The sequence below is a fragment of the Rhizophagus irregularis genome, chromosome 4, assembly GCF_026210795.1.
Source record: "Rhizophagus irregularis chromosome 4, complete sequence".
NCBI lineage: Eukaryota > Fungi > Glomeromycota > Glomeromycetes > Glomerales > Glomeraceae > Rhizophagus > Rhizophagus irregularis.
This window is the reverse complement of record NC_089432.1, coordinates 3079092-3102570: the sequence shown is the minus strand read 5'-3', so window position 1 is coordinate 3102570 and position 23479 is coordinate 3079092. Positions and strand designations below refer to the sequence as shown.

The 23479-nt window shown below is 25.2% G+C and overlaps 4 protein-coding genes across 4 annotated transcripts; 2 read left to right on the top strand and 2 right to left on the bottom strand.

The window, feature by feature from the left end:
- Positions 1–117: 117 nt before the first annotated feature.
- Positions 118–2400, bottom strand: OCT59_023992 (uncharacterized protein; the record flags this gene model as incomplete). Its single annotated transcript, XM_025328181.1, has 5 exons — positions 118–1196; positions 1267–1618; positions 1752–1936; positions 2016–2079; positions 2158–2400. 5 exons carry the CDS (start codon positions 2398–2400, stop codon positions 118–120), a joined length of 1923 nt encoding a protein of 640 aa, XP_025167735.1.
- A 3472-nt stretch (positions 2401–5872) lies between these two features.
- OCT59_023991 (uncharacterized protein) lies at positions 5873–7998 on the bottom strand (the record flags this gene model as incomplete). Its single annotated transcript, XM_025332746.2, has 5 exons — positions 5873–6843; positions 6916–7258; positions 7340–7524; positions 7607–7670; positions 7759–7998. 5 exons carry the CDS (start codon positions 7996–7998, stop codon positions 5873–5875), a joined length of 1803 nt encoding a protein of 600 aa, XP_025167736.1.
- Positions 7999–11806: 3808 nt separating this feature from the next.
- OCT59_023990 (uncharacterized protein) lies at positions 11807–13499 on the top strand (the record flags this gene model as incomplete). Its single annotated transcript, XM_025330839.2, has 4 exons — positions 11807–12325; positions 12417–13284; positions 13365–13403; positions 13486–13499. 4 exons carry the CDS (start codon positions 11807–11809, stop codon positions 13497–13499), a joined length of 1440 nt encoding a protein of 479 aa, XP_025167737.2.
- Positions 13500–19165: 5666 nt separating this feature from the next.
- OCT59_023989 (uncharacterized protein) lies at positions 19166–20954 on the top strand (the record flags this gene model as incomplete). Its single annotated transcript, XM_025329523.2, has 1 exon — positions 19166–20954. Exon 1 carries the CDS (start codon positions 19203–19205, stop codon positions 20952–20954), a length of 1752 nt encoding a protein of 583 aa, XP_025167738.2. The 5' UTR covers positions 19166–19202.
- Positions 20955–23479: the final 2525 nt, after the last annotated feature.

Below are 23479 nucleotides of genomic sequence, written 5' to 3'. Positions count from 1 at the left end.
TTACACAAATACTGTATATTATTTTTAACGTAACTTTTTGAGTGGTGGACTGGCAAATACTGAATAACGCTGTATGTTTTATTAATTAAATTTATACATAAATAATTGTAACAATCTTTAATAATTATTTATTAACTCATTTATTTTGTCTTGAGCATCTTGATCTCCCTGTTCAGCAGATTTTTTATACCAATAAATTGCTTGGTCAATATCTTTTTCAATCCCTTTTCCATTTTCATACATATAAGCGAGGTTATATTGAGCTGAATTATCTCCCATATCTGCAGCATTTTGAAATATTTCAAATGCCTTTTGGTTATCAACACTTGTCCCAAGTCCATTTAAATAACAACACCCTAAATTACAAATTCCAAGTACATTTCCTAAATTTGCTGCCTTTTGATATAGTTCAAATGCCTTTTTCCCATCAACACTGGTTCCAAATCCTTTTTCGTAACAATAGCCTAAACCAGCCATTCCAAGTGCAAATCCCTTACTTGCTACTTTTTGACATGACTCAAATGCCATTTGTTTATCAACGCTTATTCCAATTCCATTTAAGTAACAATACCCTAAATTATATATTCCTCGTGAATTTCCTAAATTTGCTGCTTCTTGAAATAATTCAAATGCCTTCTGTTTATTAATACTGGTTCCAATTCCTTCACCATAACAGTACCCTAAACAAATTATTCCATAAACATTTCCTAAAATTGCTGCATTTAGATATAATCCAAATGCCTTTTGTTCATCTACACAAATTACAATTCCAAAATGATTAAGAACTCCAAGTAAAACAATAGAATCCGAATTATCCTGATTATTTAATAACCAATTGTAAAATTCTTGTGAAGTTATATTATGATTTTTAAGATAATTAATAATTTCATATTTTCCTCTATTTGTTTCTATATTTTCAAGAAGGATAGTTAATTCATTAACCACCATGCTAAAGTTATCTATAATTAGACTTGACGAAATTGAAGGCTCTTTTTCTTTTATATTTATCTTACTAAAATTTTGAATAATTTGGGACATTTTTTCATGCAATAAATTATTATTATTTTCAGATATTGTAATACTTGATAATTGGATATCCCCAAAATTATTTTGCTGAAAATCTGAAATAATTTCATTTAATTTAATAATAATTTGATTGGCAGTTGGACGTTTATCTGGGTCATTATTCCAACATTCTGAATAAAAAAATGATAAACTTAATTAATTAATAATTATATATCATTATTAAAATTTAATTATACATACCAGTGTAAATTTTTACATAGCCTTCGGGTGTATTAGGAATGGGGTTCTCTCTAAGACCTTGTAATATTTCCATGGCTAAATCAATATTGTATGATTTATTACAAAAAGGTGGTCTTCCACTAGACAATTCCCAAAAAAGTATGCCAATACTGTATATGTCACTTTTTTTATTTAATGAATATACTTGATTTTGGTTGTTGATATCCCCTTTAATATTAAAAATTCTTGGATCAATGTAAGCGACTATTTCAAATAAATTTGATTGAAAGTTAATTAATTTTTTAATCCTTTTTGACAATCCAAAGTCAGCTAATTTAATGGCTTTCTTTTGAACTAATATATTATTGGAATGCTATTATTAAACGCAATAAATAAATTTTTTTTTATCGCGAACGCGACATTAGATAAATAAAATTAATGAGTATATTGTGGGTATATAATCTTATAGTATAATTTAATTAAATGCAAATAAGCAAATAACTTACCAAATCATGATGCATGATTTCTTTATCATGTAACCATGATATAGCATTAGCTAACTGAAGTGCCAAATTCAATTTATCATTCCAAATAAGGTTTTCAGAGTGTTCACTTAAATAATTTCGAAGGGTACCACTATCGACATATTCCATAACCAGAAAATATTTTCCTGAATTATCACTTTGGTTTTCTTTTGAAGGATAACAAATATTTTAGATTTTTTTTTCATTTTTATAAAAAATTATAAGTTATTAAAATATTTATAATACCTGTGGAAATGCCATAAAAGCGAATGATATTCTCATGAAAATCAACGTCACGTTGTAGCTTAAGCTAAATCAAAATATTATTATAAATTAGAAACGTATTGTACAAGCATATTAAATATTTTTTATGTTACAGTATAATTACTTCATTAACAATTTCTTTGGCAGCAATGTTGAAATTAATAAAAGATTTCAATGCTAAAAAATCGTGTGAATTTTTCCAATTTGCACGATAAACTTTTCCAAAACATCCAAAACCAATTTCTTGAATATTATTAAAATGTTTATAGTCATAATATTTAGTGTATCCTTTTGCGATAGATTCTTCAATCCAATTAATCCACTCATTTGAATTAGCAATAACCTTATGTTCAGTGTTATTAGACATTGATTAATTATTACAGTAATGTTATAACCGCGAAAGTCAATTTTTCATTAAAAAAGTTAAAAAAAGAAAAAAAAATCTATTTATAGAAATTGGCGCCATTGATATGAAACAAATTCCAAAAAAAGAATTTGTGTAATTGTAACGGTAAGTCATTCCCATTTGGTAGAAAAAGACAATGTCCTACGTCAGACTGACTTACCGGTTAAATTAAACCTGTTTAAACCGATTAACTGTTATAATTAAACCGGTTTAAATGGCACCAGAAGGGTGTTGTCTTAGGGCGGCTTTTCATTATTTTTTTTTATGCTCTACTTGTAGGAATTATTTTATAAAGTTTCTTGTTGATTGTACTATTAAATGATGGTTCTTTTGTGAAGATAAAATTATGGCAGCAGATATGGTTAATATTAAAAATAGATAATAATTAAAAATATATATATATTAATTTGATATGAAAATTTCTTAAATATACACGGGTGTTTCAAAACATATACCACGTGACAATCGTGACCTTACAACAAAAATTTATGGAAAAAAAATTTAATAAGTATAAACATTTAAAACAACGCACAGCAAATACATTTTTTCATATTCTGCAAGTTTGCTTAAAGTGTAAGGATGGGTTTGAATGTCATTTTTGTATCTTTTCATTTCTTTTTTTTTTGTTTAAACTTAATTCCGGCCGACATTAAGTGATTGGCATAAAAATTTACCTTTTTTGGAAACCCGTGTTTGAACACTTCGTGTACGAATAGAAATTGAAATTGAAATATGTAAATAAATTATTTTTTGTTTTACACATAAATAAATATAAAAAAATTATGAGAATAAATGATGGCCTTACACATTAAATACTTAACTAACCACAGTATTAAAAATACAAAATATTATTGAACGTTAAAATATTAAAATTGTAACAGTAATTTTTTATTAAATTTTAAAACTAACTAATTAGTTATATTTTTCAATTCTTTTTGCTTATTAAATAATTTAAATTGTTCAGCAGAAATTTTGTACCAATAAATTGTACATTTAGCTATATCACTTTCTAATTTTTGCTGCCTCTTGAAATAATTCAAATGCTTTCATCAACACTCCTTTTTTATAACAATAACCTAAACCGGTGACTCCACCTATTTTCTATTTTTTGATATAATTCAAATGCCTTTTGATCATCAACGCTTGTTTCAATTCTATTTAAATAATATATCCTAAATTATATATTCCTCGTGAGTTTCCTAAATTTGCTTTCTTTATATTATAATTACTTCATTAACAATTTCTTTAGTAGTAATGTTGAAGTTAATAAAAGATTTCAATGCTAAATAACTGAGATTTTTTCCAATTTACACGATAAACTTTTCCAAAACTTCAGAAACCAATTATAATCGTAATATTTATTTATTTTTTTTTAATAGATTCTTCAATCCAATTAATCTACTCATTCGAATTACCAGTAACATCAAGTTCAGAGTTAGTATGAAACATTGTTTAAGTACTGAAAATTTTTGCTGCGTAAAGATGTTGGTAAATGTTTCAGTATATAAACAATTTAAAAAAAGTATTTCTCACACGTAGCATTAATCCATAAGTTACAAATCAGAAAATAGTTTAAAAAAAGGAAAAAATGAGTTTGTATTATTAGTAAATCTATAGAAATTGGCGTTTTAAACAAAATCAGTTTGTGTAATTTGTAAGTCTTTTGCATGCAACAGAAAAAATTTAGTAAGGAACAACAATGTCTTACGTTGCTAATGGTGTAACATTGGTAAATTTTTTACGTAGGATCATTTGTGAGACTATAATCAATATGCAAATGTGACTATCAAAATAATTTCTATAAAATGAGACTTCAGCGTAAATTGGATTTTTTGGAACTAGTCTCCTTGAATAGATTAATAGTTGTTTCCAACTTTGTCTAGGTAAAATACCGTATTATTTATGCCAAATCATAACTTTTACAATTTAAATTTGTCATACGAGAACCACCATGTGAGTACGAATGGGTATGATGCTCATTTAATAATAGTAATATTCTAGATAATTATTAATTAAAAAGATGTCCGAAGTTAGCGCGGAATTTTGATAAATTCTTAAAGGAATTGTGTGAATAAAATCTCTGTTTTTCTCGTGGTTCCTATGAAAACTTTTTTTTTGTTTACATATATCATATGAAAATATATGTACAGTATATTGCACAGTATAGAATTATCTTTTCAGTTATATTTTCTTTAGTACTTTCTTTTTTTGCTCTGATAAAGAGTTATATACTGATAAGTTTTTTTTTTCAAGTTAAAAATTGGTTTTTATTGGTTTTATAACTCTTGTTACAAACTCATTTGAATAGATTTATTTTATTCTCAACATCATCCATATTTTTATAGTGAACAGAAGGTAATTATTAATATTATTGTAATATTAACTGCTTTGACAATCACAAAGATATGAATTATTACCAAAATATATGAAAATAGACAAAATAGAGTACGGTAATTACTTTTATTATAGCTAATAAAACAACGGAGTGGGCTATAGTCTAGATTAGGGCAAAACATGATCCCCCCTATCGCGGCATTTTTTTTTTTTGATCCGCTCTTGTGCAAGTTTGAGCCAATGAAAGGTTTACATGCATATAAAAAGTTGTTATTTGAATTGCTAAATATATTGACTAAAATTTTCAAAAATGAAAATTCCTAATGAAATAACGTCACTTTTATAGATGAATAGGAAGCTATAATAGCTATAATTTGAGCTTTATAGAATCTGTAAAAGTTTTTCATGTTGTGTCACTTGTTTGATGTAAAATGTAATCAAAAAATACGACTTATTAACAATGAAAATAAGGTCAAAATTAGGGATAGCAACGGTCACGGTTATTAACTGACCGATTTCGGTCAGTCAAAGGCTTCTGACCGACCATTTGACTGGCCGTTGTCATCCCTAGTCAAGATAACACATTAAAATTAATATTTCTCAAGAGTTTTGTTAATAAAGAAATAAGCAAAACCGTATCTATTAAAATAAAGAACTTATTAATAATCAACCAAAATAATGTGATTATGAAAAACTTACAGGTTAAGAAGGTTAAGAGGTAATATGGAAGAATTTAACGGAATGACAAGAAAGTTAATCAGTAAGAAAGTAGGTCTGGTTTTTTAACAGCAAGTACATTCTTTTATGATAAAGACTTTAATTAATCACAGGATTTAAACATTAAAAATTACATTTAAATCATTAAAATAAATTATAAAAAAAATACTGGAAAAACTCCGATAAATGATCATTTTTCTGAAAAATTTTTTACAGGGAAATGTAAAATATTCAAAATTTGTCAATATTTTTTCATACATTAATATTTAATTGCAACTTATTTGCTTAGAAATTCTACCAGCAATATAAACCCGTATGTAATCTTTATCGGTTAAAGCATTATGAAGCTGACTGGATAATACAAGAAAAATTTAAATATATTTCAGTTCTTTTTATTTATTAAAAAATCTAATTTACATTTAGCATCTTTCTCTCCTTGTTCGGCAGATTTCTTATACCAATAAATTGCTTGATTTATATCTACTTCAACACCTACTCCGTTTTCATACATACAGGCAAGATTATATTGAGCTAAACTATCTCCTAAATTTGCAGCCCTTTGATACAATTCAAATGCCTTTTGTCTATCATAAGGTGTTCCAAATCCATTTAAATAGCAATATCCTAAACTAAATATTCCATGCGTAAATCCTAAATTTGCTGCTTTTTGAAACAATTCAAATGCCTTTTGTCTATTAACAAACGTTCCAAATCCATTTAAATAACAGGTACCTAAATTATTTATTCCACGTGGAATACCTAAATCTGCAGCCTTTTGATATAGTTCAACTGCCATTTGTTTATCAATACTGGTTCCAACCCCACTACTATAACAATATCCTAAGCTAGTTATTCCAAATGCATTTCCTGAATTTGCAGCATTTTGATATAATTCAAATGCCTTTTGCTTGTCTATATTAGTAACGATTCCAAAATGATTAAATATTCCAAGTAAAAAAATAGCATCTGAATTACCCTGATTAGATAATAACCAATCATAAAATTCTTGTGAGGTGACATCATGATTATTAAGATAATTAATAATTTCATGTTTTTTCCTTCTTACATCTATATTTTCAAGAAAGATAGTTAATTCATTAATCACCATGCTAAAGTTATTTATAATTAAGTTTGATGAAATCAAAGGTTCCATTTCTTTTATATTTATCTTATTAAAATTTTGAATAATTTGAGACATTTTCTCATAAATAATATTTTCAGAAATTTCAATATTTGATCTAAGCTGGATATCTGCATTAGAATTATTTTGTTGAAAATCTAAAGTAATTGCATTTAATTTAGTAACAATTTGATTGATAGTTGGACGATTATCTGGTTCATCATTCCAGCATTCTGAATAGAAAAAAACGGATTAGGTCGTTATAAATCATAATTATCATAATTGAAATTTAAAATTGTATTTACCAGTATATAATTTCACATAGTCTTCTGGTGTATTAAAAATAGGTTTTTCTCTAAGACCTTGTAAAATTTCCATAGCCAAATCAACATTGTATGATTTATTACAAAAAGGTGGTCTTCCACTAGATAATTCCCAAAAAAGTATGCCAATACTGTAAACATCACTCTTTTTGCTTAATAAATATTGACTGTTGATATCCCCTTTTATATTAAAAATTTGTGGATCAATGTAGGCGACTGTTTTAAATAAATTTGATTGAATATTGAACGATTCTCCAATCCTTTTTGACAACCCAAAATCAGCCAATTTGATGATATTCCTATGAACCAATATATTACTAGAGTGCTATTACAAAGGCAATAAAAGAACAAATAAATGTATTAGGTATCATAATTTAATAAAATGTGAATAAGTAAAATAACCTACCAAATCAAGATGCATAATTTCTTCATTATGTAAGCATGATATAGCATTAGCTAACTGAAGTGATAAATTTAACTTATCATTCCAAGTGAGATGTTCAAAGCGTTCACTTAAATAATTTCGAAGGGTGCCGCTATCGGCATATTCCATCACTAGCAAATATTTTTTTACATTATCACTTTGGGTTTCTTTGAATGGTAAAAAAAAAAAAATATTTTAGAACTTTTTTTTCATTTTTATCAAAATAAAGTTTTTAAAATATCTAAACACCTGTTGTAATGCCATAAAAGTGAATAATATTTTCATGAATATCAACCTCACGTAAAAGTTCAAGCTAAACCGAAAATAAAATTGTAAATTAGGAACATAATACACAATAACGTATCATAAAGACAGAAATATTTATATAATATTATAATTACTTCATTAATAATTTCTTTCGCAGTGATATTGAAATCAAAAAAAGATTTCAACGCTAAATAATTATGAGAATTTTTCCAATTTGCACGATAGACTTTTCCAGAACTTCCGGAACCAATTTCTTGAATATTATTAAAATGTTCATAATCATAATATTTAATTTGTTTTTTTGCAATAGATTCTTCGATCTGATTAATCCACTTATTTGAATTATCAATAACTTTAAGTTCGCTATTAGACATTTTTTTAAGTACAGAAAAGTTTTTACTTCGTAAGTTAATTAATTTTATTTTGTACTATTTATAATCCAAAAATATGAATTTGTGTAAATTTGTAATCAAGTTTTTTTATTAGGCTGATCGTATGTCGCACCGGAGATAAATTGTACTATACATACAAATAAAATGATCAACATCCATAATCGTTTTAGCGAAAAATTGTGATACACAATTCAAATTAATTTACACAAAATTTTTTTGTTATATAGATTGAAAGAACTATAATATACGATAGATTTTTTAAAGTCCTCTGAAATTAGAATAGATTATTATGATTGAAATTCTTAATATTCAAAATTAATTTTCGTTAAGAACTTTGTCTGCCAGTTTAATATTAATTTAGTAACATTAATTTTAACGTCAAAGAAGTTTTAAAATACCATTTTTCTTTTTTTTTTTTAAGAAAAATTTTTTTTTGACAAAGTGATGGATACAATATAATGATGATAAATTAAAAAAAGAATTGTAGTAAAAATATGTAATAGTTATGTAATAGTTATTTCACGAATAACATTGATTTTTACGGCTGTGCGGCTGTGCCGTGAAAATCATTATATTTCCCATATTTATATCACAAAACACTTTTTAATATACCTTTTTAAGCTAATAATGATGGATTTATTGTTCTAATATTGATGGATTTTTTTATCCATCTTTTTAAATAAAAATCATCTGTGAGACGTGAGAATATCATGAATTGTAATTGGTACTTTAATAATTATCTTCTGATATAGTGTTAGGATGTATTGTTGATGTTCTTTGTATATCAAATGAATATATGATGTCATGATAACTTTAAAAAAAAAAAAAAAATTCTTAAATAATTTTTTTTTAATTTTTTTTCAGTTATCACAATTTATTCCTTATTTTCATTTTTGAGGCACGTTCTGAAATTCATCGCAAATTATGTCCGAAATTTAAAAGCGCAATTTGCAATATATATGGAAAGTTCATGAAGATTGGAAAATTCACCAAACATAAAATGGGCGACGTTTATTCCTTTTCACATAAATATGTTTCTTAAATGACGTCTTAAATTTTCATAAGCAACAATCTTACGAAGTTATTCTTTACTACACTTTAACATTATAACATCATTTACTTCAAAGGAATATCAAAGAACATATAATATACTTAATGGGTTGAACGAAAAAAAAAAATTATTTTTTTAAAAGGATTTTATTAATAGGATTTTTAACAAATTGCGAAAGGTAAGCAAAGGATTTTTATTTTTTATTTTTTATTTTTATTTTTATTTTTATTTTTGACTTGAATGTTATTAATATTCCTTTTTGGTTTTCTTTAGGAACAGCTTGAATTGAAATACAGAACGACATTTTGGTTATATAAAAGAATTGGAAAGAGATAATTGCAGATCAAAAAAAGGTGAGTGAATTGATTATTAAAGCTTTTATGTGGTAATTGGATAATCTATTAACTAAATATTATAAAACAGGAGCAGAGTTGAAATCAAGGATGAAAAGGAAAATCATAGCCCCTGCTTCTAGTGGTAAGCCAAGAACAATTGTAATCATATATATTTCTGGTTAATTATGTTTTGAAGCATTACTTTACCCATTTATTTATATTAGAGCTCAAAGAGAACTGTGTTGATATTTTTAGGATTTTGTTGAATAGAGGTCAGCGTTATTATTTTGATTTCAGATCCAGGTTCTGGGAGCAACCGAAGAAACATGTTGAGATCAAAGATGAAAGGAAGTTATGGCCCTAATCTAAAGAAAAATACTATGATCATCACCAAATCAAGTATGGATAATTAAACATATAATACATGAACACCAATGAGAGAAACTACTTAATACAAGAAGAACCAACTGGATAGAGAGTGATACATGCACCCATATCTGGTTAAGATTTCTGATATATAGAAAAAGATTTTATTTTGATTGGATTTATACAGTGTCATCATTACAACACAATACTGATATCAGATGACACTTGATAATGGGTCAGATTATGAAGAAACTTTAAAGGAGACCAAACAAAAATGAAGGCAAAGAAAAGAGATGATTAGAAAAGACATCAATGATGAAAGACTACATTCTCACAAATCTTTTTTTGAATTGAATGTAAGTTTTAATGTTTTGAACCTTTTTCTTTTTTAGCAAACATTTTGCTAATGTTTTCTTCTTTTTTATAGATTAACTTCATTTCTTATAAAATGATTTGCAAGACTTAATGTTAGATATCTTCTACAAATCAGGTGATATACCATGGTATGTTTTTAAACAAGACAGTGAAAAGAAGGTAGTCTTGGAACAAGTAAAATGTATTGAAGATGCTCTTAAAAATGTTAAAAACTTCAATGACCTTGTATGGTGTTTTGCTGAATAGCAAATTAGTATTATGTAATATTAACTGGAAATTTGCACCCAAAAGACACCTATTTCTCATATTTATGATATCAATGATATCAGATTGTTTGCAATTAGCAATGATATTTCCTTTATTCTAAATAGTTTCTTAAAGCATCAACATCTCAAATAAACTGGTCAACAATTATTAATATTGGCATATCTGATAGCAAAATGGAAAATGGCTCTTTTAATCTATAATAATGTATTGCAACAAATTTTCCTGCAAATCACCCCGATTTCAGAAGAAACAGAGGTATATAAAACAAAAATATGTTGCTAATTTGCTAAAATAAAGTACACATTTTTATTATTATGGTTTTTTTAAAGCCTGGTGTAGGCAAAGACTTCAAAATTGACTCCTAACATTGGGCTGGGCATTAAACATTCAATACTCTAGATATTGGAGACCTGGCATTTACAAACGCATTTAACTTTATAATGGATGCCATATGGAATGAGAAGAATACATGTGATGAGGGCCATTCATGAATATAGCCTCTATTGATTTGTTTTAATACTGTATTAATGTACTATTTAAATTTAAATGGTTTTCTTTTTTGGTTTGTTTATCTGGTAAATTTATAGCCAAATCATTACAAGAAATATTCATCTAAAGTTGAATTCACTGAATCTACTGATGGAAAGCTATTTGTTATTTATGCAAAATAATGTTCTATGTGACTTTTTGTTATTCATTGTTTAATAATAATTAAAAAATTATTTAAATTTATATATGTGGATTATGGTAAGACCTCAAAGCATATAAATAATACTGTAATTGTAATATATTATATGGTTGAAATTGTATAATCAAGTTAGATTATATTATCAATAAAAGGATATTAAAAAATGAATAATTTCTTTCTTGAAAGAAAACTGTTAATTTATTTTTATTCTAAAATTTCGTGATATGAAAATTGTACCAAAAAAGAATATTGAAATTAGTGGATTTAATGATTTAATCAATGATTGATCCAAAAAAATCACGTTTAATTAGTCACATTTATTATAATTGATTGGATATACACGTGATTAGAAATCATTCACTAACAGTGAAGCATAAACAGGTAAAATGTCAGACACGGAGTGACATTTTGTCTAGCCATGCTTGATATTTTATCGCACAATGTCTGATAATTTTGTCCAACTCGGCTTGCCATATAACAAATAGTAATTTTGGCGATTATTTTTGTGAATTTGTATTACGTAAAATATAAAAAGAAATTTCTTAACGGAATTATTTTCATCAGCTGATTTTTTGAACGCCCAAGGTTTGTCGATCGCTGCTGTGCGACTGTAATACGTTTTATAATGTCGTGTTTTTTTTTTTAAAATAAAAAATCTTTTTACTCTGTTTAAACATAAAGTTAATATCACTTTTATTATCCAAAAATATGGAAGAATTTATGCTCTGTGGCGATGTAATTGAGCAAATAAAAGATTTTTACCATCGGGAATTAACGGATGAACAAAATTTGCTAATTGATAAGCTAATATTAAATGAAGAATTAAAAGAACGTTATAAAAGTAATGGTTTATGCAAAGATGGTAAGCAGCCTAAAATTACTGGTGCTTGGTGTCAATGTAAATTTCAACAAAATTTCAAAAATTGGACTAGTGGAAATAATGAAATTGATAAGCTTATTCAAAAAGCACAACTTAAAGCTAAAACAAGTGATAAAATTTTGGAGTGGATTGAATATGATAGATTTGAAAATGTTGAATATTTGGCCAAAGGAGGATTTGGAACTATTTATAAAGCAATTTGGAAAGATGGTTATATAGAAGAATGGGATTTTGAAAATAATAAATGGATAAGAAGTAAATATTGGGTTGAGAATTACGAAAATTTTCCAGTTGTCTTAAAATGTTTACATAATTCACAAGATGTTACAGTTGATTTTTTAAGAGAAGTAAGTTATTTATTTATAATTTTTTTAGATATTTTCCTTTTGTAAGTACTAAACTGATTATTATTTGTTATTATATACGAATCATTTTTAGATTGAATTACATACTACGATTTCTTCGCGTAAGGTAACTTTTTGTTATGGTATTACTAAAGATCCAGAATCTAATAATTTTATGATGGTAATGCCGTATTCAAAAGATGGCAGCTTAAGACAACGTTTAAATAATAGTTTTAATTCAATGGAATGGAAAGTAAAGTTGGACTTTTTAGAAAGGATTGCAAACGGACTTAAGGATATTCATAGTCAAGGATTAATTCATCATGATATTCATTGTGGCAATATATTAAATCATGATGATTATATTCGTATTACTGATTTAGGATTATGTCGACCAGCAAATGTAAAATCTTCTCAAGATGAGTATAAAAAAGTATATGGAGTATTACCTTATGTAGCGCCTGAAGTTTTAAGAGGAAAAGAATATACTCAAGAAAGCGATATTTATGGATTTGGAATTATTGCATATGAAGTCTGTACAGGGCTTCCTCCTTATCATGATATTGCTCATGATAAAATCTTAGCAATTAGCATTTGTAAAGGGCTTAGACCAAAATCTGATTACAAAATTCCTCAACTAATTTTGGACATAATTAAACAATGTTGGGATGCTGATCCTTTAAAACGACCTAAAGCAGAAGAACTACATGTTTCATTAAAGAATTTATATAATTCTTTTTTTTCAGATAGGCGTGACCATGAAATCAATAAGCAAATTGAAGAAGCAGATAAAATTAATGAAAGGTTTACTTCCTCTTCATTACCATATAATGGTACTACTCTTTCATATACTACGAACCCTCAAGCAGTTTACACGAGTAGACTTTTAAACTTTAAAGATCTACCAGAACCAAAAAATGCTGTTGATGACAATGATGATGATAATTCATTTGAATATTCAGGTAATTAATGTCTTAGTTTATTATTATAAAATTCTTAAAATTCTTGAAACTATTGATGTAAAATTATCTTTATCATATAGAATCCATAGAAGCAATAGATTTCACTAAACTCAACCTAGGTACTCATTTATATTAATTTGTTTCCTACATGTATAATTTTACTAATAATATTAACAATTTGTTTAATAATTCATTTTATAGATAAAAATAGCTAAAGAAAAGAAAAGGAATATAAATTTCTTTATTAATATCTATTGTTTACTATTTATTTTCTTTATTACTACTACAGTATATGTATTTTATTGGAATACTAGTATCGTGCCGTTGTTTCGCATCGGGACTAATGTTTTTAATCAATATTATGTATTATAAATTATAAGCATTGGTATGAATAAAACAATCTATAGATTCATTATTTACTAGTACTATTTGTTGAAATAGTTTTTTTATTTTATTCAAATTTAAATTTTAAAACTGATTTTTTTTTATCTTTTTTGTATTGATCGCTTTTATCGTAGTACAATTTGTACATTTATAAAGACAATAATATCATATTATCCAATACAAAAAGACGTAAAAATGTAAAACAACTTAATATCATGTGATTATTTCTGTGACCAATATATTTTTATCTATACGAATTTTTAATTAGCTGTTATTTCTTGTGAAGGACGTTAATTACGAGATCTCGTTGATGGTACTATGAGTATCTCCTGGTGAGGGATACGACATTAGCATTACAAATTCCTTGACATTTTGTCAAGTTTTTCCTTTTTTTTTAGGATAATACAATATGGAATTTCTAGGTTTAGAGGATAGTAGAATAGATATATATAGCATAGTTAGATGGTCCTTCTCCTTATCCGTCTTAGACGTAGTTAGTTACAGAGTATATTGTATACTGCTAAGTACTTCTAATCTATATTTATTATCCATTTTGTTATCAAAAATATTAATAAAGAAATGCGTTACTAGCAAAAAAAATTAGCTGTTATTATTTCAATTCATCATTATTTTTTCTTTTTTGAACTTTATATATGATTACAAAAATATCTTCCCATTTCGTATTTCATTACTTTTTGCAGATGTCACTTTTTCCAAGGTTCTGAAAAATATAAAAATAAATTTTCATGATACAGTGTTTATTCAAATTTTCAAAATAAAAAATATATTAAATATATTATCAGTTATTATTTTCAATTTTTAATTTTATTCAATATTATCATAAATATCAATTATATATATAAATGGTGATTTATTTCTTTCTTTATTAAACATTTTGTTCATCAAATGTGTAATTATTTAGTTTAAAAAGAATATACAGTAACTAAAGATAGTATTGCAATTTTAGTAATTACCTATACCTATATTAATCCGTTAAAAATTTTTACTATCTTTATTATATTTTAATAAAATTATTAAACAAAAAATAAAAGATATAAAAATCACAAATAATCATTTTCTTTTTAAAAAAAAAGATTTCTTCATTTGATCTTCAAAATTATTTTTCCAACTTTTCAATTCTCTTTATTGTGAGCCGTTTTCTTTAACATAATTTTTGAATATCATTCACTATTATTTGTTTTTTTCTTGTTTTTTTTTTATTTTTAATTTCGTTGGTAATAATAAGAATAATTCTGAAACTTTTTACTCGTTTTTTTTAAATTTTTTAAAAATGGAAAAATAAAAAAATCCAAACAATAAATTATAGAATTTGACATACCATAAAACATTTTTACTATTGTAACTAGAGGATTCTAATGTGCGGTGAACTTAACATTAATCATGCATAAAAATATACAACTACTACTTTACGATTGAGATGAATCAAATAAGCTGCATTAATCCTTCTATAATCACTGATATTTAACAAAATGTATTTTTTTTTAATTGTCCGAAGCGGGATGGAGGACTTTTACATTCTACGCAAAAGCATGCCTGTCCCGCACGTGACTTATATACACGTGACAATATATAACAATGCACTGATGTTGTGGCAAAAAGGTCAAATAATAAGATTATAGGTGTTACAATAATTTGTGACGTAATGAAAGTACTGTTAATTCTGGTAAATAATGTAAGGGTTTCTTGAAAATAAAAACTTATCAAACAGATAATGACAAAACACAAGGTAAAACAAGTAAAACACGTGAAAAGTTTACTGCATAAACTAACAATTAAATCATATAAAAAAAACCAATACTTCGGATAACATAATCTAAACTCTCTGTTAGATCTACCCAGGTTTTAACGACTTTTATTCAAAAGCCCTATATATGTTTACATTTTCATACATGACTGTTTGAACTTATCAATATTATCCTAATTATATTAATATGATTAATCAATCAATTGTCGCAATTACCTGCAAAAATCTTTCTATTACTATTTTGTATAAGTTCTATATGTCTATATGATTCATCAACTATGTAAATCTCAAGAAACTTCTCTAACTAACTAATAAAGCAATTTACTAATGTTATAATAATTAAACTGATATAATTAAATATTTATGAGTCAAAAGCAATAATAATACTAAAAGTGGTTAATTAATGTAAGTAACTAATAAAACTAAAATATATTATAAGGAATGTTCCATATTGTAATAAACTCAGCCACAATCATGGGATTTCTGCGCACTACATCATGTGACTTGTTCGATCTTCAACTATTTCCATGGGTAGCCCTAACAATAATTTTAATTAATTCTATCTTAAACTAAAGTTTAATAAAGTCTAATTCGTTACCAAAATTTTTGCTTAAGTATATAATAAATTTAGTTGTTTTTAAACTATTTCTTCATGTAATTTAAGATTCATTAATAATAAACGAAAAAACATAATAAATGATATCTTGTGTAATTTATTTTCGTTATTAAAAGCCTAACGAAAATTGTGCCAATTTCCAGAGACCGTGCTCTTAATGATGTACTTTTTAAGCCATTTTCGTTTGAATGAATACAACGCATTAAAAAAATGTAAGAGGTTACAAGAGAGATTGTCTGAAGAAAAGCGATTAATTTCAAATATTAAATCTTAACGAAATTTTATTTATTATTACAAATAGTCTAAAATTACAAATTATTTTAATTTCAGTATTTGATTTATAATTATGTTGAATTATTTTATTAAACTATTTATCAATAAAAAACTTCAACAATTGGTTTACAAATCGTTACAAAATATAGTACTAATAAGATTTCACTTTGGAAAAACGTGCAGCGTGATGCCACCATCGGACATTTAATGGTCACCGTTACCTAGTTTGTAGTACCTAAAATATACATGATTTTTGTAAATTATATATTTTTTAAAAAAACTTTAATCTAATGTATTTCTCATGTATTAAAACATTTAATCATTATCTAATTAAACATATATTTTATGATATAGTATATGGTACAGTAAATGATGGTATAGTATATGAAAATATTAATTATTTAGTATATGGAAATCAAAGAAAAAGATATAATAAAAAAAAAATACTATTTAATAAATTTAATAAAAATTAATTATTGTTATATATCTGATATTTTCTTTAAAGTCTAAAATGGATGCTATTTCAGTTTGGTCTTTCAGTAATTTATACAAAGAAAAAGTAAATTCTTTATATAATAATAGTTATGAAAAATGTAATTGTATGATTATTTAATTTATTAAATACTATTAACTACTATAATTCTATAATAATCAGAAGATATAATAAGAGAAAAGAGTTATAGATTTAGCTGTAATGAATTATAATTTTTAAATCGTAATTGCTACTGGATCTTATTTATGTCCTTAATGCACCTGAAAAATTCTTGTCTTCATATGAAAAATAAAAAGTAATAAAATTACTCTTTATTATATAATATTTTAATTGTTTAATGTATACAAATAAGTCTTTCATTAAATCACATCAAAAAAAATATTTTACTTAACTTTTGATGTGTTAATTTTTATTTTATTTAAGTATCATGATTTATTAGTACTATTCCTTTATCATATATATATTCATATTTTTGTTTCTTGAATTATATGTTTATTATGATCTTTCCATGTTCATGGATTATATTCTGATTTTTATATAATTTAATATTAGTACTTATATATTTTTTACAGATTTTTCCTGATGGATATTTTTTTTTTTAGGAATAGTAGCAAGTATACTTTATAGAATACATTCTTGTAATATTATAAGGTTGTTTTCCTTGATGCTGAATTTGATAAAAAATTTTGGATAATTTTAAATTGGGATTGTTTGACTAGATGTTTATATAAAGAAATGATTTAATAAAAAATAAGGGCAACTGCATATCCATTTTTCTGTATTTGTTATATAATTTCCCTTGATATCTCTTTTTTCCAATGTAACCATTCTTTTTTAAAATCTTTTTACCATGACACTTTTTCTCTTTTATTAATATATTTATTATGTTGTTATATATAGATGATAAGGAATTAAATAGGAAATAATTATGTAAATAACGAAATCTAATTCTGGGTTTAAAATTTTTGAAAGATAATAATGCTTGAGTACTTTCCATTGAGACTCAATAAGCATTGTGATATGAAAAATATAAATTTCTATTGATAATGAAACAAGTCCACAAGATCCACATTTCTTTTTGATACCAATTTGTCCACAGATATGCCCAAATATATTGTAATTATTATCAAAACAAAATTGGTACCAAATTTCCTCACTAGTTGAAAGTTGTTTATTGACATTTTAGGAATTAGTGGATGCTAGTGTAAATGCTTTTCTAATAAATCAATAATTTTTTGCTGTAATTGGGCAAAAGGTGAAATTTCATCTTTAAATATTTGATACTTGATGGGTCACGGCAAATTTAATATGATTTTAATTGTCTACTAATAAATAATGATTTTTCTTGAAGGCGGTAACATTTGAAGGTTATTTGGGGTCATAGGATATAAAAATAAAAATTTTATTTTCAAAAAACAAAAAATTGTTGGTATGATATATTGTGTGACTGCGAAAAAAAGATCGATAAAAATTAGGAACAATCAGTTTGAAGTTCCTTTGTAATTAATCAAGATATTCATTTATACAAATATAGTAAATTGATTTTTTATTTTCCTTCTTGATCATTCTTTTATATAAAATCATCTTAAACGTAATTTGATTCTAAACAATTGAAATAAAAAATTAAAAATCACATAACCGTTAAATTATAATAATAATATTATAAAATTAAATATTATTAAGTATAATTAGTGATTATTAATTAATAAATAAAATAAAAATTAACGCGCCAAAAGTTTGAGTAAAATTTTTTTTGGCTAAATTTGTCACGTGTCAGATCACTATCTTGTGTGATGGAATATTAATCATCAATAGCCTTTGATGAGATTGCGTATTATTTCTCTTTCAACTTTATATTGACTGAAAAAATATCGTGAACTAGATATTTAATTGAATGAGTTAGCAGGATAAATTAATTTATTCTACAGCCAAATAGGATCATGCTTTTTTCATCATGCTGATATTTTTTTATTAAGCTATAAATAAACTACCATTGCATAATTATTATTGATATTTTTGACGTTGATTAATCAATAGTTTATTGTATTTATAAGATGATCATTGGCGGCTGCAGAATAACACAGTTATTTGATAGGGGGGTTAAAATATCATCCGAACTGCTTCGCAGTTCGGTGATATTCTAACCCCCCTATCAAATAACTAATATTTATGCTTTATCAATAAGCACCTTATATCTATGTTGAAATTTAGAACTGTTTATAATTTATTATAGATATTATAGATAAATCTTATTCGAATGATACAATTGATACATAATGACATAATGATACTATATAGTATAAGCCACATGTACTGTATATAAAGCATGATAAGTTTGATCAACATAATCATTTCTCCTTTTCTTTCTCTTTCTCTCTTTTAAAACAATGGCATGTTCAAAAATATTTTCTGGTGATATACCAGAAGTAATGCAAAATATCATAGAAAATCTTCGTGATGACATAAAATCACTTTATTCTTGTATTTTGATAAATAGAAATTGTTGTTTTCTCGCGACACCTTTACTTTGGGAAGATCCTTTTTCTGTTAAATATCGAAATAATTTATCACATCATTTTATTGACACATATTTTTCATTTTTAAATGAAAATGACAAAAATAAAGTTAATAAAATTAAATTTCACAAGTCAGATATAAAAAGTTCATACAAACCTTTATTTAATTATCATGCTTTAATAAAAACTTTAGATACTTTCAGAATGGAATTACATATTATATGTTGGCTCAACACTACGACTAATAATGATCAAGGAACTTCAAACGAAAAAGCTTATGTTCAATTAATTACGCTTCAAGATGAATCTAACGAAGAATTCAGATTGGTCAAAGCAAATAAACGGAATAATGGAATTCAAACAATTTGTACAATTTTATTCAACCTATTTGTAGAAAATAATGTTATTTTAAACAAACTACATATAACGTTTACTTTTTATAATAAACAACTTTTAAATTCTATTTATAAGTTGATTTTAAATAATCCAACGTTCATATCAAATATTAAAGAATTTACTATTCATTTATTTAATTATAACAAACAATTCAGTATAATTAAACAATTTTTATCTTCTCTTCCATCAAATATTAAACATATTGAATTTTTTCTTAAGGATGAAAATAGTGAAGAAAAAGATATTATTACAGATTTAATTAAATCACAGTCACAACTTTCTTCAATTAAAATGAGATTTTCTTATAATATATTAAGTCATTCATTCTTGGATTCTTTAAAAAATTCATCAAATACTTTAACATCATTATATTTTGGCTCAAATAATATATCTGATTTGAGTTATGATGCACTTTCTAATCTTACTCAACTTAAATCTCTTCAATTTAAAGATTGCGATTTGAATTCAGGTATTTTTCGATCTTTACTTAAAATTAAAACACCATTGAAGATCAAAACTTTTGCCATTAAAAAGATTCATGTTAGAGAAATTGTCGAAATAGAATTATTTCTTCAAAAAGTTGGTTATTATATAAAAAATTTGGTTTTGGATATTGAATATATTTATAGAAATGACAACCATTTTAAAGAACGTTTATTTGATGCCATTATTAATTATTGTGAAAAAATTCAATTTCTTCATTTATGTCATATTGATTATAATGATATTCCTAAATTATCTAAAATAATTCCAAATTTTAACAATACTCTTAAATTTCTTACCCTTGAAGTTAAATTTTTTAATTTTGAACATTTTTCTTATAATATTAGTATTAATAATGATGTTGATGAATTGAAAATTAGTTCAATGATTTTAAAATTATTATGTGATTCTTTACCTTCTAATTTATGTTATTTAGATTTAAATCTTGTGATTAATCCTGATGATATAAAATTACTTTTTGATAATTGTGATCAAATTGATCTTAAAAGATTATTAATTAGAAATAGAAGTTCTCATAATTTAGATGTTACTTTAAATGTTATAAAAGATTTCATTAAGAATAAGAATTTGGATTATTTATCTTATTCTATTAGGAATGATCCTAAATTTCGTAATAATTTGGAATTATTATTTAAAGAAATTCAATCATTTGTTAAAATGAAGAATTATTATGATTTAGCTATTAAATTGGATCATAATGGTAATATAAAATTTAATTATTGAATTAATTGAAATTTCAATTTCTAATAAAGATATAATTCTTGCAAAACATGATAAATTATTATTCATGGTTGTATTGATTGTATTGATTGTATTGATTGAAAATTATCTAAAATATCTCCGGATAACAATTTAATTTAATAAAATGATGTAATGTAAATTTCAAAAAGAAATGATTCTTGATCATCTTGATTTCTACTCAACTCGCCCTCATTTAAATAAACATCATCCGTAAATATATCAAGAAAAAAAATCATGATTTATTAATGTAATATATCATTTAAGTATTAAAAACTTTTTATAAATAATTCAATGATTGATTTGTTGTGAAAAGGACGGTACTTTAATGGAGAATGTTTGCGGTACCGTAATACAAAATTCTAGTTTTTTTATTTACGAAGTATATCAAATAAATACATGAATTACATGATGTCATGATTACAGCACCTGTCATATGACTTGCCGAAGCTAATTTAACAGGATCATTTAAGACCTTTTTTTTTTAAAAAAAAAAAATTCTTTAAATTCTTTATTTTTTTTAAAAACTTTTTTTTTTCTTTTTTTTTCATAATTTTTTCCTTATTTTCATTTTCGTTTATTCTATTCACATCAATATATTTCTAAAATACCGACATGATTTTTCTGCAACAATCTTACGAACTCGTTATTTACCACACTCAACATTGTAACATATGATATTATTGACTTCAAAGGAATATCAAAGAACATAACATAGACTTGATGGATTGAACGAAAAAAAATTTTAAGAAAAGGATGATTTCTTAATGAATTGGCGAAAGGTAAGCAAAGAATTTTTATTTTTTTTATTCTTATTTTTATTTTTGACCTGGAATGTTATTAACGTCGTTTTTTCTTTAGGGATAACTTGAATTGATGGACTCTGGGAAACTGTAAGTTGCTAGAGAGGGGGATTTTTCTTTGACTTGGGAACATTGTTAATAATGTTCTCTTTACTTTTTTTTTCTTTAGGGACAATTCTTGTATTTAGAGTTCCAACTTAAACTGAAATTGTAAGTTGAATTGTGGGATCAAAAAATTTGCCCTTTTTAGTTTGAAAATATTACTAACATTTTTTTTTGTTTTCTTTTTTTAGGGATGGCTTCTGGATTTGGAATCAACCTCTCCTTGGAATAAATATATAAGGTATAGTTGAATGGATGTACAGCAATGTAATGTGTAATTGCATCTTTTAAAGTATGCTTTCTTTTTTAGTCCTCATCTCTTATATGCTGAAAATCACTCTAATTAAAGAGTATAGTATGATAAAATTGATGATTTGCCATCCTTGATGAACAAGTGGCATGACCTTGATGATTCTTGACCCAATTGATTTTTGGAAGAGGAAGCTATTATAACCTCTACTTCTAATGGTAAGCCAAGAATAATTGCGAACACATCTATTTCTTATAATAATGTATTAAGACACTAATTTACATATTTATTTATATTAGAACTCAATAAATAGAAGAAGCATGTTGAGATCAAAGTTGAAAAGGAAGCTATAGTCTATGACCCTAATATCATAGGAAAAGTATTACAACCTCCAAGACAAGTACAGGATGCACCCTATTTTCAGTTAAGAATTGTATTTCATTTGTTAAGAAGATCAAATCTTATCAATTCAATAATAGCATTATATGATATTCATGCTATTATCCAAAAAATATAATCAAAGTTATAATATGTCAAATGAAAAAAATATTTGAGGAGTATTAAAGAATAATGTACTTGACAACCTCCATATTATTACAATTCACAAAAACCAGTGGAGGATATCAAAAAAAGATGAGATCATCAGAAAGTCCAGCTTTATTTATAAGTAGGTTGAAAAGTTATTATTAGAGGTTGAAGACTTGAAGTAAAACTTACAAGGTCTTAAATTTAGATATTAGTAAACTCTTCATAAGATTTGGATAGAACATATGGTGAAACAGTACCTCTATACTCTGGTGAAGGCCACTTTTGTTGTTAATATTTAACAAATTTACGGATATCTATTTGCTAATGAATTGCAATATGGAATTCTTAAACTTTTAACCAGATCTTTCAAAGACTCAAGAGTGAACCACATGCTCTCCTACCATTGATATTAAATCAAAGAATCCAACATTATTCCAATATTATGCATTCATTTAGCATTTGACTAGAATATATATTGTGAAAGAGGTTTTGATTGGTAAAACAATTAGTGTTGCTGTTAATGAACTTTGGACAATATTGAAATGTCATAAAACCATCAAAATATCTTAGTTTGGGAGAGTCACCATTATCTATCATCACTACAATATAATGCTGATAATGCATCAAATAAAAACACAGATTATAAAGAAACCTTAAAGAAGACCAAACAAAAATATAAAAAGAATTAAATAATTCAGACACTTTAGTTAATTTTCTAGAAAAGATTTTAAAGATTGTGGTAAATTTGTAATCATCAACAACTTTTAAACAAGAAGCCATAAAAGTGTTGGAACCAGTTATCAAAATCAGATTTATAATCAGATTTA